Genomic DNA, 16,748 nt, shown 5'->3' with positions numbered 1-16,748 from the left:
TGATATTGTTGCTGCATACCTGTCCTCTAAGCGCTGATGTTGTTTTTTTACATTTTCTGAACAGTTGAGACATACAGTCTTTGTGCAATTTCTAATAAAATGAGTGGCAAAAACATACCATTGAATGTGTTTCTTTGTGTTCATGGACTTTCTAGACAGGATTATTTTTTGTGTCTTTGACCTTAGTGGCTTGTGTTATCAACTACATTTCCTATACTGCTTAAAGGGGTACTTTGCCTCTAGACATCTTATCCCCTATCCAAAGAATAGGGAGTAAGATGTGTGATTGCGGGGGGTCCCGAACATGGCTCCGTGCCTGATGACGGGCGATACAGGGCTCAGAGTATTGTGATATGACAGCCCTGCCCTTCTCGTGATCAGACATCTTATCCCCTATCCTTTGGGATAGGAGATAAGATGTCTAGGGGCGGAGTTCCCCTTTAAGCTATGTTCCCACTACTTTTTTGTGGCATTATTTGAGCCTTATATATAGATCAGCTGGGAATGGATTCAAGTTACAGAAAAACATGCAAATCTTTCCTCTATAATTCTTACTGTGCTGATTCCAGTTCTGGTTGTTAAGATTTTGGCTTAAAAAAAAGTGAAAAAACAGAAAAATGGCTTACATACAAACAAACAAAATAAAACTATCTACAAACATAGCATGCACTGCAGTTTTCAGTTGATAAGGTTTGTTAGATGCAAATGCTAATAGTTTATATACAATGAGAAATAACCAGACATTCTTTATCTTATATTTTATTTAACAACAATATAAAGAGGCACTTTAAGTCATACAAAATAATGATATAAAAATGCATTATGCTCTTTCTGCTCTTTTTTGGACACACATATCAAAATAAAATCTTTTGTATTAGTCATTGCACCAAATAACTAGAATATACTTTATAAAATACAATGTTCTTTAATGATACATATAAACAAGTTAAGGCCTTGCATGTTGGTACATTTCTCAGGGTTCTGTGCTGGAAGAATACTCTGGTCTCACAAGCTACATCAGTGCTTTAGGATACTAAGGTCTCTTAGAGGTTTTAAGCTGAACCAGAGAAACTGTCCATTGTGCCTGAGTTTTTATGTCTTTCTGTATATAGTAAATATAGTTGCATATAGGCTTAAAAAAAGCTAGAGGGAGAGTGATTTTAACACTGTTCCGGCACTGGACAATGAACATTTCAGTTTGTTTTCACATTAATTGAACTATGAACAAATAGCACCATGGATATCATTAAGCATTAGATTCTGGATGAGTTACAGTAAGATTGTCAAGAATATAATATTAATATAAAGTCCTTCAAAGATAGGACACCCCAAGTTCTTCTGAAGTGTCTGCAGCATTGCGGTTGTTAAGGCTTGTTACCAGAGACTGAGAAGGCACATTTTAATTGTTTTAGTAAAAGGGTAGCAAAATACTAAAAATTTATTTTTTTCAGTGGTCACAGAAATTGTATATTCTGATACGTGAGTGTTTCATAGGAAGCATATGTTCAAACAGTATTGGTAAAGCTTTTCCGTACAGTATGGTGTTGGCTATGTAATAAAGCATGTCGTTTTTCCAAGTTATTTTGGTGCACAGTGTCTGAGACATGTCACTGTGAGACAGGAAAATCCAACTAACCCGACATTGGGAAAAACCAAAAAGGGGGCGTGGTAAGTCACAAAGGGGCATGGCTGGTCCAAAAGGGGCGTGGTTTCACAACCCGACCTATTTACTATTGCATTCACAGAAAATCCTGTGAATAAATGGCTGGAAATATCCACCTAGAAAAAGCTGGTAAAAATATTTTCCCGACTTGTAAATCTGTGATCCCCATAGTAAATAGGGTGGAAACCTGCAAGTCTGAAACAACATTTCCCACTAGAAAAAACCAGACACTCTTAGTAAATGAGGCCCAATATGTGTATTTGTTCCCAGAGCAGAGTTGTGAATGTTCATTCTCTGTTGGCAGAGAATGTGAATGTTGTTTGATTCTTTTTACAAAGAGAAATAAGTTACTCTACCCAATGATAAAAACAACCATGTGTAAGAGGGTGCAGCCACTGTGCTCCCTCCAGTGATTGTGAGTTACAAGCGACTCACTAGTGCAATTACAAGTACTAAGTTTCCCAGCTCATAGCAGTTTGATGATGGCTTTTAAAATAAAAGTTATATACGGTACTATGCTATGTTTTGTCATTTCTTTGTCAGTGTAAAGGCAGCTGATTGAACATATGTTATGTTTTAGTTGTATCAGTTGTATTTTGCTTATAGCCCTTTTTTTTGTTATTAATGAAACTTATCAGGCAGCATACATAAAAGCCAGGAAAGATTTTCTTAGAAAACATTGATACAGTGTATTGTATAGTACATCTTCTTGCAAAATAATGCTCTATTTTTCAAAGAACACATGAATACATCTGTCAACTATATGTAACAGAGGGCATTTGTAAGATGACTGAAGAGATTCAGCCTACTACAAACTGGTACATTGCCTGTAGTATCAACATTCCCCCATCTTGTAACAGACAGATCTAGTTTAATATTTTCTGTCAATGTTTGGACATTATTTCTAAAGAATATCTGTTTATGAATTACTTAGCATTTTCCAAAACCATTGATATTGCCATACGTGCAAGTAATGTGTATTTAATAAATTGAACCTGCCATCATGGCTAGTTGACCAGGCAACAAAATAAATTTTAAGATAAATTTCATCCTATACTTTTTTTAAACCTTTCATTTTTTTCAATCTATATAAATCGAATATGCATTAACACAATAATATACAATTCTAGAGATATTCTGTGTACAATGCAAATTATTTTTTATTGAAGAGAACAGGTTAAATTATTTTGATCTTTTAACCCCAGCTCTTCATCCTTAACAAAAAAAGAAACTATATACAACAGAAGAAGACAACTTTTGACTGTTATGCTAGTCCAAGGAAATAAAAACGCTGGTTCTGTAGAGTTCATATGCATGTTCCAACATTAGCATAATGAATCCAACGCATCAAAGTAGATTACAGCACAAAGGTACTTTTTTTTTTTTTTTTTACAATGGAGGCAGTGCAAGTTTGGCAAAGCTTAGGGAATGCATCAATAAGAAAAATGTCATATGTTTTTTTTTTTTTTTTTGAGGACAGAAATCACCTAATGTCATTCTGTAACATCCCTTCTCAAAGGAATTTTAAAGCTAGTTAGTTTCTGTCCAAAGAGTTGGCTTAGCAAATTATTCTGTGATTCAGCTGTCCTATAGTTTGATGGCTCAGTGGGTTTCGTGTTGTGCCCCATTTTGCGTTTGTATGAAGTGCTGTTTGAAGACAGGGCAGAGCTTTTTGGAGAGAACTGATGATTACTTTTAGTAACAGTAGTTCTTTTGTTCCTGTACTCCCCATTGACAGACTGCGCGTTCAGTTTCTTCTGGTTGTGTGCGTCCAATACAGGCTTTTTGAATTGACTACCAATTCCTCCAGTATGTGGCTTCAGGTGAGGCCGGGTGCCTGGAGTTTCATCCTTTGCGTCCAGAAAACCACTTATCCATTCTGACTTTTTTACATTAACAGAAGATTCAGTCTTTACAGTCATTACAGTTTTATTCTTTTTCTTTTTGACTTCTGCTAGATTCTCCTGTGATGCTGCATTGCTTTTATTGACAGAAAGTTTTTGTTCCTTACGTTTCCTTTGCTGCAGTTTTTGGCACAGAGCTCCTGACAACTTGTCCAGCATCTTAAAATCTGTGTTATTTTTTGAGAAATTCACAGTCAGATCTTTTTTTGCTATTTTTGTTTGGGATGTATTTGTTTCCTTCATATCCCTTGATACAGAACAATCTTGCTTTACTTTTGGTGTAAAGATTTTAAGTAACTCTTCACTGGGATATTCTGTACCACTTTTTTCTGTTGGATGGATGGATGACTTATTCTTTTTCAAACCTTTTAATACAGTGTCATTTTCGGTCATTAGTGAATTTTTACTTGGAGAAAGTGAAACAATTGTCTTATTTTCATTGGTTTCTGCTTTATCAACCTCCACATCTTTATGCAGTAACAACTGGAGCTCTCCATGAGTGTCAATAGATGGTGGTACTGTTTTAACAGAAGTAAATAAATTGTCAGGTTCTTCTGTGAGCAGATTAGTGAGACCATTGTCTACTTTGGTCTGAGAGGTTTGTATTTCTGTTGGTTCACCTAGTTTACCTCCTGGATAACCATCTGTAGGCTTATCTTTAGTGTCAGTGTATTCAGTATTACGCTCGTGAGGAGCAAAATTTTCCTCTGTACACACAGAAGATTCTATAGTGGCTACTGTGTCATTAGTTATACCATAATGTTCTTTCTTGCCTATTTTTAGGTCACAAATTTTAGGAGACTCTGGACATTCTTCAGTAATGCCTTTAAGCTGCTCTTTCATTCCTTCAGCTTGGAGCTCTGGAGCATCCATCGGTATCTCTTCCATTTTTACTGTGCTTTCATGTTCTTTTTCGTTATTCTCATCTATCATTTCATCAAAAATCACTCCAGGTGAAAGTTTGGGACATTCAGAAAGATCGGTATTGTCAATAGCTTCGACATCTGCACATGTGTGAGAATAAGTAGAAGTCTTTGACTTTTTTGGAGGGGGGATGTCATTGTATATAGGAGACTCTTTTATTTTATGCTTGAGCTCCTTTCCAGAAATTGTTGGCCTGGTCACGCCTCTGAATTTAAAAGTCATACTTCCACCAATTAGATGTTTTTCCATGTGTCTGTCATACTGTTCTTTTTTAGAAAATGTGTAATTGCATGTACTACAGATGAACGACTTCTTTATCACATGCATAACATCGGCACAAAGCTCACATGCATAGAGTGTGGTATGCTTTATTTCTGACTTTTCTGCTAGTTGATGCTCACTGTTAAGATGACTTCTCAACTCCTGTGCTTCCTGGTAAGATTTTGGACATATGTGACAAAGATACATTTTTTGCAAACTGTGGACAACAAGGTGCCTCTGTAGTTTAAAGGGTTTAGGGAACTGCTTTCCACAGTGGTGACAATCTCTGGAGGGATCTTTACAATGAGGATGCATAGCTGCATTCTTGGAAATTGCATCACTCTTTTGAGAATTGTCTATTGAAGGACTAACTGAAAGTTTTACTTGTTGAATTGGGGCAGGTGGAACAACATTGATAATATTCTCTGGTTCTTTTTCACCAATCACTTCCTCTTCACCCTTGTGTTCTTTTTGATCTTGTCTTTTATTCAACACACCTTTATCATCTGCTTCTGAAATCTTTGATAATGCACTTGGTGTCCTGTATATAAAGGTACTGAGGAATGTCCGTACCATACTGTCACCTCCAAAACAGCCTGGAATACCCATGACAGATTTCTGTGCTTGGCCTTTCCTAGCAAATTGAGTAGCATGCTCTCTTAAGTGCTCATTATACATCCATACATCAGATATTTCCTTTAAACACATTCCACAAATCCAGAGTCCTGCTTTATTTTTTGCATGCTTTTCTTTCAGGTGATCTCTTAACTGTTCACGAGAACTAAACTTGCGTTGAACACACATGTAACAGGTTGGAGGAGGAGAAGGGTTATGAGTTAGCTTATGAAAATCTAGTTCGCCTAAAGTCAGAAACCACTGGAAGCACACTTTGCATTTATATTGCTTGTCCTTACTTTTCATTTTTGTATTGGTGTGATTTCTTGGCTGCTTCTTGTCGCTTACTTTATTTTTGTTATTCTTTTTGCGTTTTTCTGGCGTTTGGTTAATATCCGATATTTCTATATCAGATTGGTCAGAGTCATCTCCACAAGCACTAAAAAATGATAGCTCTCTCATATCAAACTTTTTACTGAGCATTTTCATGTCAATAGTAGGGACCTCGGGAAGACCTATTTCATCACTAGCATTACAGCCAAGAATATCTTCTGTTTGTAAGTCTCTAATGTCTGGGCTCATTTCTACTGACAAATCTGAAGTTTCAGCAGATGGCTTGTAAAGGGTAATATGAGGGGACAAATCTCTGTCTTTCTCATTTTCAATCCTATCAGTAAGCAGTGGAACATTCATGTTTTTCTGATTTTGGCATACAAAAGAGAGTATTTTGCTTTCATCGTCCTCACTGGTTTCCTTTGAAGGACTAAGGGGTTCATAATGGGCCAGGTGTTCATTTGGATTAGAAAAATGACTGCTCTTTAAAGTTGATTCAAGGGAAATGTTCCTGTAGTCACTTGAGTAATTTATTTGTGGAGTATGGCATTGTTCAGCTATATCTATGTGTTTGAAATCTGATTCGAAAGGTGGGGTATGTCTCTTGTTTCTTTTCCCATAAACACGAGTACATTTTCTCCTAATAAAATGATCATCTTTAGGAAATAACTGGGAAAATGTATTGTCATCATCAAAAAACATATGAAAGTCAGGTACTGTTTCTTTGAGCGTGTTTGAAACTTCAACTTCTTTTTGTACTTGATCAGCTCCTACCGAATGATCCTTCCTTTCATCTATTAAACCTTGATCATTAACCAACATGGTCTCCACAGGTTGAATCTTGCAGTCATTTATAAACTGTTCATTGTGACTGTTCGGGTTTTTTGCCCATGTTTGTTCTTGGAGCAAGCTTTCACCATTCATTTGCATGTCTAATACATCACTTACAAGCTTTTCATCGTCATCTATAGTTACTGCATTTGAGTATGTTTCTAAGCTCTTATTTTTTGAACTGATTTCTGTATGTTCCATGTCTTTATTTAATGACTGTCCCAAGCTTATCTCTGATGAAGTGAAACTGTTTGATTGTCCAATGGCCTTCAAAATATTTGTTTTTAGGATGTTCAAGACATCATCAGGGGGGATTTGTGAATCTGTAGATTTGTTTGAGGACTTACGTTTTCTTTTCTTGACTTTTCCATTCAACTTATTTTTGCTAACTGAATCACAAATAACAGTGTCTTCACTGTTTTTGGCTGACAAAGGTCTCTGTTCTTCATTTGGAATTAGGATCTGTGGTTGAAGATTACTGTCTGGGTTTAGCAAATCCGCAATTATGTTCTGAGATGTTGTGTCAAGATTGTGTTGACTGTCATTATTGGCATTCCACTCATATGCTACATTTTTAACATTTAGTAGTTTAGCACTAATCACACCATCTTTTTGTGATGCCAGTGACCCATTATGTTTAATTGCTTTGTGTCTTGTCAGTCCCGGTTTTGAACGAAAAGATACTGAACATATATTACAGGTTAGCGATAATCCAGCAGATTTTTTTTCTTTGACGGGACTACTTTTTGGTGAAATTCCAATGCTTTGGAGAATTTCTTTGCTCTTATCACCTTCTAAAATTCGAAGAACACCATCTATGACAGAGTGCATATCACTAGTACACCTACTGTCAGGTTCATCTATAGAAATCTTTTTCTCAACATCTGTGTTGTGGAGACCTGTGGCTATTTGTCCAACTGTTTTTTCTGTAGCTTTTTCTACAAAGTCTACAAACCCCTGATCAGCAATACCTATGAGGTCACATGCTATAGCTGATGACCTGTCCTCCTTGTTTGGAAATACAAGTTCCATATTTGAGCCATCATTCCAGTCACACTTATTGGTCTGCTCTTGTATTGATGGATTTACAGGTGTCTGTATGGTTTCAGGAAAAATTTCATTTTGCAGAGTTAAATAGTTAGTATTTTCTCCAGTATAAATTGGGTAGGTATTATTTGTTGGTATTGATTGACACCCAAGAATAATATTAGCAAGAGGTTCTTGTTGTGGACCTTTGTAATGTGCACAAACTAACTCAGAGCAAAAACATGGAGTTATGCTTCCTTCAACAACTGGTTCCAATAAGACTTTCTCTTCTGACAGTTTTTGGCTATTATCTAGTGTCAAAATGTTGTCTTTGTGACGATAAATCTGTATATCCATCTCTTCTTCTAAATGTTTTGCCAGTTCTTGTTCATTTTGACATGTTTCATTGTTTTTGCATAGCGAATGGCTTTCTACTTCATCTAATTCATTATCTGCGGATGTGTATAAAAGTTTTTGCGGTGCAAATGATTCTTTCAGAGATGTAGAGAGCAGATCAAAACTAAGCACAGAATGTGCTGTGGGTATGCTTAGAAGATGTGTTTCATAATCATTCATATTGTTGCATAGGACTTCATTAGTATTAGGCGGCAAAGGAATATGAGTGGATGACTTGTTACCAGTGGCTGGGGGATCACCTTTATCTTCACTCAACAGAGAAGTTTCTTGTAGCACATCCATAGACTGCTGATTATTCAAAAGTTCTGTTTTCTGTAAAATATCCATAGGCTGCTGATTATTCTCTGGGGTTCCAAAAACAGAAACATCACTACTCTGGTCTTGAGTCTTAATATAATTTATTTTGGTAGTTTGTGATGGTTTCATTTCTAAGGTCCCATTTTCCAGGCTGTCTGCTTCCAATACATCAGATGAGTGTTCCTGAACAACAATTGAGGTGGATGTAATTCCACTACCTGTATATGCTCCAATGTCAAATTCTGAACTTGTGCTAGGTGGCTTTCCCTTTTTCATAGGAGATGTAAATTTCTTACCATCAATTTCTCCAAAACATCTGACATTTCCATTCTTTTCTACCTGCACCTCGGAAAATATTTTTGACTGTAGACTTTCAGGATCATTTCTTAACCCAACTGTACCAATGTCAAGAATACTCTGCTCTATGCATTCTGTGCTGTTTGCCTGTTTGTCCTTACACTGAGCTTTATTACAGAAAGATTCAAAGAATGTACAACATTTGGAGCCTGCATGTTCAATGTCTACTTGCTGTGTGCAACACTCAGATAGTTGTAATACCTCATTTTGCTCTACTTCTTTTGAGTTTTTCTCTGATTCGTCTATAGAAGTTAATGTATTCTCCGCAGTACATAAAACAGGACTGTCTGCTTCTGTCTTGGAATCAGATACTGATGAAGTTGCTAGTAGTATTGGGAAACATGGTATGCGCATGTCTTCTTCATTATTTTTGGCTGTTCTTGCCACAAATAGTTGTAGCTGTTGTAAAGGGTTTTCTGTAGATTCTTTTGAAACCATGGATTTTTCAGAAATTGCATTCTCCTCCTTTACCAAGATTGGCATGTCCAGAAGGACAAAGTCTTTTGGATTGTCATTGTCCTGTAATCCTTCCTTGTGCAGAATGAAGTTCTTTTTGTTGTACTCAGTCTCTGAACTTGTAGACAGCAGCTGTTGGTCACATAGACTCTCTTCTGGTTCACCATTCTTGTGCACTGGTGTGTCAGCTGTGTTTAACATAACATCTCGCAAAACAAATACAGTATCTGTTTCTGTCATACTGCGGACAGGTTCCAGCTTTGGTGGGTCATCATACTGCTCTTCAGCATGCTGTTCTTTGACAGACAGATTTTTGGTATCATTTTGCTGGCTTTCTTTTTCATGAATATCTTTATTTTTATTGTTTTCAGAAAGTTGGTCTTCATCTTGGACTAATATCTCTTTCAGATGGTCATGGTCAGGATATTTTGGGCATTTTTTATGACTTGTCAGGTTAGACAAGCATTTTTCAGACATGTCAGCTGAGAGGCTGTGATTATTTCCCAATGAGCCCAATCCTTCTGTCATACAAGCATCATTTAGTATACTGGTCTGTCTGTGACATTGGATGTCAGAAGTGACAGAATCTAATTGAACTGAACAAGTCCAAGAGTTCCTGAGATTTTCACAGCTTCTATCAACTTTTACAAGTGGCTGAGAATCCTGTAGTTGAGGTGTTGCATGTTTTGGATTGGCGGTCATCTCTGTTAACGTAAGAGTAGAATCTGTGAGCTCTTGGTGAATCTGATCTTTAGGTAATGTTTTTGTTGATGTGTCATTATAAACTTTACTTGTTTGAAGTTGACTTTCTAACTCTGTTACCAGTCTTTTGATTTCTAGCTCATCTTCTGAAATGTTGTTAATAAATGCTACGTTGTAATCTGAGAGGGATGGTATTTGTTCTGAGGACACTGGCATGTTTTCAACATACTTCTCGGTAGTTTGATTTTCTTGTACATGAAATGGAGGAACATTATCAGTCGATAATGAAATTCCGTCAATAAGATCCCAACTTTTTTCTTGCAAAAACTCTGGAAATTGTTGTTCAAAGTTGCTTGATTTGCCAGATTGGTTAAGTTCAACATAGTTATCTTTTGCACTTGTTGTATTGTTGTACAATGGGGTCTCAAAGTCAGCTATAGGTAACTCTGCAAATAAAGAAGAAGAATCAAAGGAAAGGTCTGCTGAAACTTTATTTTCATTGTTGTCAGATGGATAAGAACCAAGTTCTGAGCATTTATTCTCAAAAGAGTGCATATTTTGATTTGTATATATCTGCTTAATATCAGTGGATACACTGTTATTTCTATATAGAGGATGCACATCTTTATTGGATGGATATTGTTGACATTCACCTCCATAGGATTTGTCCTTTTGTTGTGGCAATATAGATATTGATGAATCTTCATTATAGCATGGCACTGATATTGAAAAGTCTTGGCTGTCATTGCATATTTCTTCGTTTAAGTACTTGACACTATCATCACAGAAGGCTGGATTGATTTCACCTGGGATAGAATTTAGTTGTTTCTCCTGGTAGTTAGTATTTGTCAAATTGTAAGAATGCTGTTGGGGTGGAGCATCGATGTTTACCATTAACTTAGAGTCATAGTCATTTTGTGATAATGTGCTAGCTGCCATTGCTTCTTGGTAAGTGCTTTGTTTATCATCTTCTCCATTCTTGAGGCCCTGAATTCCATGTGTTTTACTCATGTTTTTCTTTGAAGAATCAGTGGTTTGTTGTAGCTTTACATTTTCATTATAATGTGTTTCATTACTCTTTTGGTATACTTTTGAACTTGCAAGTAGGAATTTAGCAGATCCAAACCTCTTTGTTCCCTTAGTAAAGTCTGTATGTACTATCGATTCTGGTGAATTTTCTCTGAGTAGAGGTTTTATCAAGTTTCTCTCTGCATTTTTCTGAGATTGAGTGCTAAAACTTTTGCACCTTGGCACACACTCCTGTTCATTTTCAGAATCTGTGCGTTCAGTGCTTTTAGGACTTGACCCTGTCTCACTTGAAATACTGGTGCTCTGGTCACTGCTATTTGATGACTGACTGTTTCTTCTCCGAATTCTGTTTGTTGTCTCTTTATTTGTATTCCTTAAATCTTTGCTTTGAAGCTGGAATCTTGTGGCCTCTCCCATTCGCCATATTGGCTCCTTTACTTTTGTTCTAGTTCCTCTCCCTTGATTAAAATTGTATTTCATCCTGCTATTTTCTGGCAAAGAAGTAGCAAGGTCATCATCTGAATCTGAGATATAGTCATATTCACCAAATGGATGTGTTTTTGCTGGAGGAAAAATTCTCTCAGTTACCAACGAAAATTGCACATTTTTATTACTCTTTACATGTAGCTTGTGAAGTTTGTTTTTTTGCTGTACAATTTTGTGTATAAGCTCTTTACTCCAAGTCCCATTGTGAGCTTTCTTTTTCTTTGTGTCTTTAAAACTTGCCTTACGTGACTTTGATGTTTCTGTCAGAGCAAGATCTTGGGGATCATTTTTCACTATTCTCTCTTGCTGGGATTCGTAAGGTTTGATATGTCTACCATCTATACATTCAAAATCAGTTTTATTTAAAGTTGTTTCCTTTTTTTCCTGTAAAGATGTACCTATATTATTACTCTCTGATTTCTGCCATTCACAGTCTTCCAAATTAGTTTTTGTGATATTTTTGCTTTTTGTTAAATTAGTGTCTACAGAGTATTTCTGAACGCTTCCTTTCTCTGTACATTTTTTATCATTTCCCATTTTAATTACATTCTTTTGGAGTTGGGATTCATCTGTATCACATTTTTCTTGTAATGTGCATGAGACTGAGTTATGATGAGATAGTTTTTGTTCTACATTTAGACATTTTTTGGTTACTTTATTGTCTTTCACCTTTTGGGAATTGTTACAAGCCTTAGCAGAGGTGAGATCATCATCCACAAAAACATCAATAAAGGTGCTGTCTATATCAGGATTGTCTACTTGAAACTCTAAGCCATTCAGTGCTTCTATGATTAAACTGTCCAGTTTTGCATCATCCATTTCTAAGGTGTCACAGGCAGTCAGAGGCAATAAATGTGGTGTGGCATTTAGTAAAGTGTTACTTTTTAATGAATCTTCTTTGGCATCTGCTTTGGTATTACTATCAAGAAGATAGTCTTTGCTGAAACCAGTTACATGTGAATTAAACAATATTTGTGGTTTGTGTAGGGATATTCCTGGTAGTATTTGAGAACACTTTAATTGATCAACAGAAGACTTTCTTATATCTCCTCCATTTAAAGAATCCTTCATTTCGGTTTGGATAGTTGAATTCAAACTACAGTACTGACGGTGATCTAAGAAAGATGACAAATTGCCAAAATTTTGGTCACACTGTTTGCAGGTTAGAAGAACGTCCAGCTGGTCCAAATTTGCACTGCTAAGTGAGCTGGCAAGAAAGTGGTGAGAGGAATAGGGAGGTGGTGGTTCACTTTGAAAATTCTCAAGACAACCTTTACTTGGCTCACTGGCAATTTTTTGGTATTGATTTTCTTGTAGATTTTTGAATGCATGTTCCTCTTTAGAAGGCTCTGGTATGTAATTGTATGTCTTGGTTGGTTCTGTATTGGAATATAGAAATGAATCAGACATATTAAATGGCTTTTCAGCTGGATAACACGGCTGGTGAAAGTAAGGAGAGGATGTTAGGATATGGGGCACCTGGTTCTCATCCGGATTAACTGGACTGCTTGACATGGGCGAAAGTGAGGAGCAGGTGCTACCAGAGACAGGGTTGGTAACAGGGGATGGAAGAGGTGATTCATAGGGAGATTCAGGTACAAAAGACTTTCCTGACAATGGTAGTGGCTGATTGGAGTTATTTTGTGATTGTTGAATTGGTTGGCTTATGCCATAGGAAATACTTTTAATTCTTGTATCATTTGTGTCCTTTGCATTATCATACAGAATTTCATTATTTGAACTGTAATTTTGCCTGCTCATATTGGCCCTTTGTGTGGGACTCCCCTCTACAACTGTATTCTTTGTATGGTAACTTGGTGGAATTTTTGTCAAGTTTTGCCAGTCAGCATTACTGAGTGGAAATGGTTTGTGATTGCCAATGTGCCTTGATAGCTCTATGCGATTTTGGTTTGTTGCAGAAGGTGTATTTAGACTCTGCTGCCAAGACATCCTTTGGTTTTTCAGTACTTGTCTCTGCTCATTTGGCTGGTATTGATATGGAATTACATTTCCAGAAGTATTAGGATATGAAACAGAGTTTTGGTCCAAAGGTGTGAAATTGTTTCCGGCATCCCAAATCTGAGGTATTCTTGAAAGATTTTTATCAAAAGGCACAGATCCTGTGTTTACACTGCTGAAGACCTTGCCGGGGAAGTGCACTTTGCTTAGAGAAGTCTGTGGTATATTCCTTCGTAGTGTACTCCCTGGTGTCAGGAGTCTTTGATTATGTACAAAGTCTTTAGATGGCTGTTGCCTTTTATTGATTAATGTTGGCATACTGTTATTATGTAAACTAAACTCACTAGAATTAAAAACGGATTGGTTTTCTTGAAAAGTGCTTTGAGTTTGTTCTATAGCACCAGAGGAAGAGAAAGCACCAGTAGATGAAATAGCACCATTGTGATCAGAGACATGATCATTATGTCCCGTGTAACAAAGGGGTGTGGGTGAATGCTGAACCCCTTGTTGGGTATGTAGGAATGGAGGCTGCTGAGAAGGTATTCCATATGTCCTGTTGTCTGGCAAAACAGTATTATAGGATCCACTGTCCTGTGAATCTTCTTGACCTTCTCTTGATGATGACTGGAAGGAGTAAGTACTGTGTACTAATTGGTTTGCAGCCATTGCTGCATCCACAAAGTCCTGATTACTCCCATTATTGCAAAATGTGTTCCCAACTTGCTCCTGCAGTGATGGGAATGGATATGGAAATGACCCAGGCACATAGTCTGACTTGTTGCCCTCTGTAAAAGGACAGAGTTTTTGATTAGAGATGACATATTCACCGGTACCAGTAAAATGTTTATCAGATGGATGCCATGTATTTCCATTTGGTTGGAATTCCAAGTAATGCAACTGCCCACTAGAGTTAGCTGTGTCATGAAGATTACCCGGCAGGATCTTTAAGCCTTGGTTGATCCTGGATGCCGGAGCTGTTTGTGAGGTATAGCTTGTAGAGGTAAGGCTAGGACTGGGCTCTGGGTGTGACCTGTTAAAGTTACGGTCTTCTTGATGGACCTCTCCTTCTCTGTCAGGCAGACTTGAAACATTAAAACGATAACTTCCAGAAATGGGCCCTTGACTTAATTCTACTTTTTTAGGTGGTGTCACCTTTTGCTGAGGATATGCAATCCCAATGGTGGGATTGGACCTTGAACTACTAATACTGAGTCTGTAGAGCTGGTGTTGATTGCGATCTCCCTTTCCAGACTTCTTATTTTTATCTTTACCTCTGCTCTTCCCTGGAGACAGAGGACTACTTTTACCATTAGTCCATGAAGCATCGCTAGAAAACTTTGGCCTGTTATGGAGAGATTTAAAGTCTATTTTCCCTGCTTGTTGAGGCCTTATCACGGCTTCCCTTTGACTGTGACCTTCTCTTTCTCGACCATTTAAAAGAGTTGCTTTGTCAGAAATGAAGGCACTATTAGCTTTTTCTGATGCCCCACTAGCTTTACTATCTGCCGAATTCTTTTTGCCAAATTGTTCAAAAGTAGGGTCATCCTTGGAGCATGGTGATTTAGCATTGATGGGATACGCAGGCTTTGTTTCCCTGGTCATGGTACCACTCAGAGGGAATAGGTGGCACCGATCACCTTTTGCTTTCTCATATTTTTCACATAATGACTGTACACGGTCATTCTTTCAGGTACATGGTGGAGGATCACACAAACAACCCCTTGATGCTTTTTTCATTGCTGTTCCTTCAACTTCATTGTAGATATTGTCTCTTTTTATGCTTCTAGGATTAACCTAAAATAGAAAAAATAAAACAATATGATGTTAAGTGATTATTTTCATAACCTTAATGTGTTCTCTCTTACTTCAAACAAAGTTAAAGGTGCTATCAATTAATTACTTTCAACACATATCAGGATCCTACCACTGGGACCCCCATCAATTTTAAAGGGGTACTCCAGCGCTAAGACATTTTATGCCCTATCCAAAGGATAGGGGATAAGTTGCCTGATCGCGGGGGTCCTGCCGCTGGGGACCCCCATGATCTTTCACGCAGCACCCAGTTACCATCAGCCCCTGGAGCATGTTCGCTCCGGGTCTGATGACTGCCGATCAACGGGCCGGAGTATTGTGATGTCATGCTCCGCCCCTTCAATGCAAGCCTATAGGAGGGGGCGTGACAGCTGTAACGGGGTAACGGGGTGGTGCGTGAAAGATCATGGGGGTCCCCAGCGGTAGGATCCCCCAATCAGGCATCTTATCCCCTATACTTTGGATAGGGGATAAGATGTCTTAGTACCAGAGTACCCCTTTAAGGACTAGGATCCCTAGACTCCTGTCTGTCCTAAGTGATGGTCACACATACACTACCATTCTAGTTACTGCCTATAGAACTGTCAGAGATATTTAGTGCTGTAGTCAGGTATTTGAGGCAGGTCCATTGAGTGAATGGAGCAGCAGTGATCATGTGTGACCTACAAAACATTCAGGAAGAAAACTCTGGACATCTGTTGTAGAGATTACTGCTGATCATACATTTATTATTTATTTAGGAGAAAAGTGTTGGTGGGATAACACCTTTAGGTAGCAATAATGTCTTCACCAAATCATTATGATTAATAAAAGCAGTCCCAATTGTGACATATGTACAAAAAAAAGTCCACCATTGTCGTCTTTTTTGATATTTATAGGTTTAATAGAAAAATCAAACAACAATGAAAGAATTTTTTGTGAAAGACAGATGTGCTGTCAGGACTATAAAGACCTTTTCTTAGGAATCTCTACTCTTCCTTTACCCCTGACTTTTTCTGGGAGGGGCTTCTCCTCTCCAAGATGCAGAACTGCACTGTAGAGGGCCCAATCATTCCCTTGAGCCTAAAAAAAACAAGCCCTTATATGACTCTGTAGGTGCAAAATTGAAAGCATTATGCTTTTTAGAAGGGGAGGAGTAAAAAACAAAAGTGCAAAAATGAATATTGGCCCGATTCTTAAATGGGCATTGTCATTAACCTCTTGGGGACGCAGGGCGTAAGCATACACCCTACATCCCCGATCCTTAAGGACTCAGGGCATATGCCCTGAGTATTTCCGGCCCCTGCTGCTCGCCAGGCGGGGAATGGACTGGGATGACTGCTGAAATCATTCAGCAGGCCTCCCGTCACAATGCCTGGTTGGGTCCTGAGACTGAATTCAGATCAGAGGGCGAGAGCGGGTGCCAGGAGTCCTCACCTGAGGCTGGGGCCCCCGATCCCCACCATCAGGGCCCCAGGAGTGGAGTAATCGGCGACGGCAGGCGGATCATAAGAGCGCAGCTTCAGGAGGTAAGGCTGACCTCCTGCTGTTGCTTAGTAACAACTCCCAGCAGCTGTTGCATAACTACAACCCCCAGCATGCACAGACTACCAAAGGACATGCTGGGAGTTGTAGTTGTGCCTTCTGCTGCTGCATAACTATAAGTTCCAGCATGCCCTTTGGCTGTAAGTGCATGC

At 38.1% G+C, this 16,748-nt stretch overlaps 1 protein-coding gene across 15 annotated transcripts in view; it reads right to left on the bottom strand.

Moving 5' to 3' along the window:
• Positions 1-752: 752 nt before the first annotated feature.
• The window catches only part of ZNF469 (zinc finger protein 469), a 607,005-nt gene continuing 591,009 nt past the window's right edge, over positions 753-16,748 (bottom strand). For all 15 annotated transcript variants that reach the window (XM_056525555.1, XM_056525556.1, XM_056525563.1 and 12 more), the window contains one exon: positions 753-15,054. In XM_056525555.1, coding sequence (XP_056381530.1) covers positions 3,157-14,862 — 11,706 coding nt within the window. In that variant the 5' untranslated portion in view covers positions 14,863-15,054 and the 3' untranslated portion in view covers positions 753-3,156. The remainder of the gene's footprint in view (positions 15,055-16,748) is intronic.

The sequence above is a fragment of the Hyla sarda genome, chromosome 6 (assembly GCF_029499605.1).
Source record: "Hyla sarda isolate aHylSar1 chromosome 6, aHylSar1.hap1, whole genome shotgun sequence".
Taxonomy (NCBI): Eukaryota; Metazoa; Chordata; class Amphibia; order Anura; family Hylidae; genus Hyla; species Hyla sarda.
This window is presented reverse-complemented; position numbering and strand designations above follow the sequence as displayed.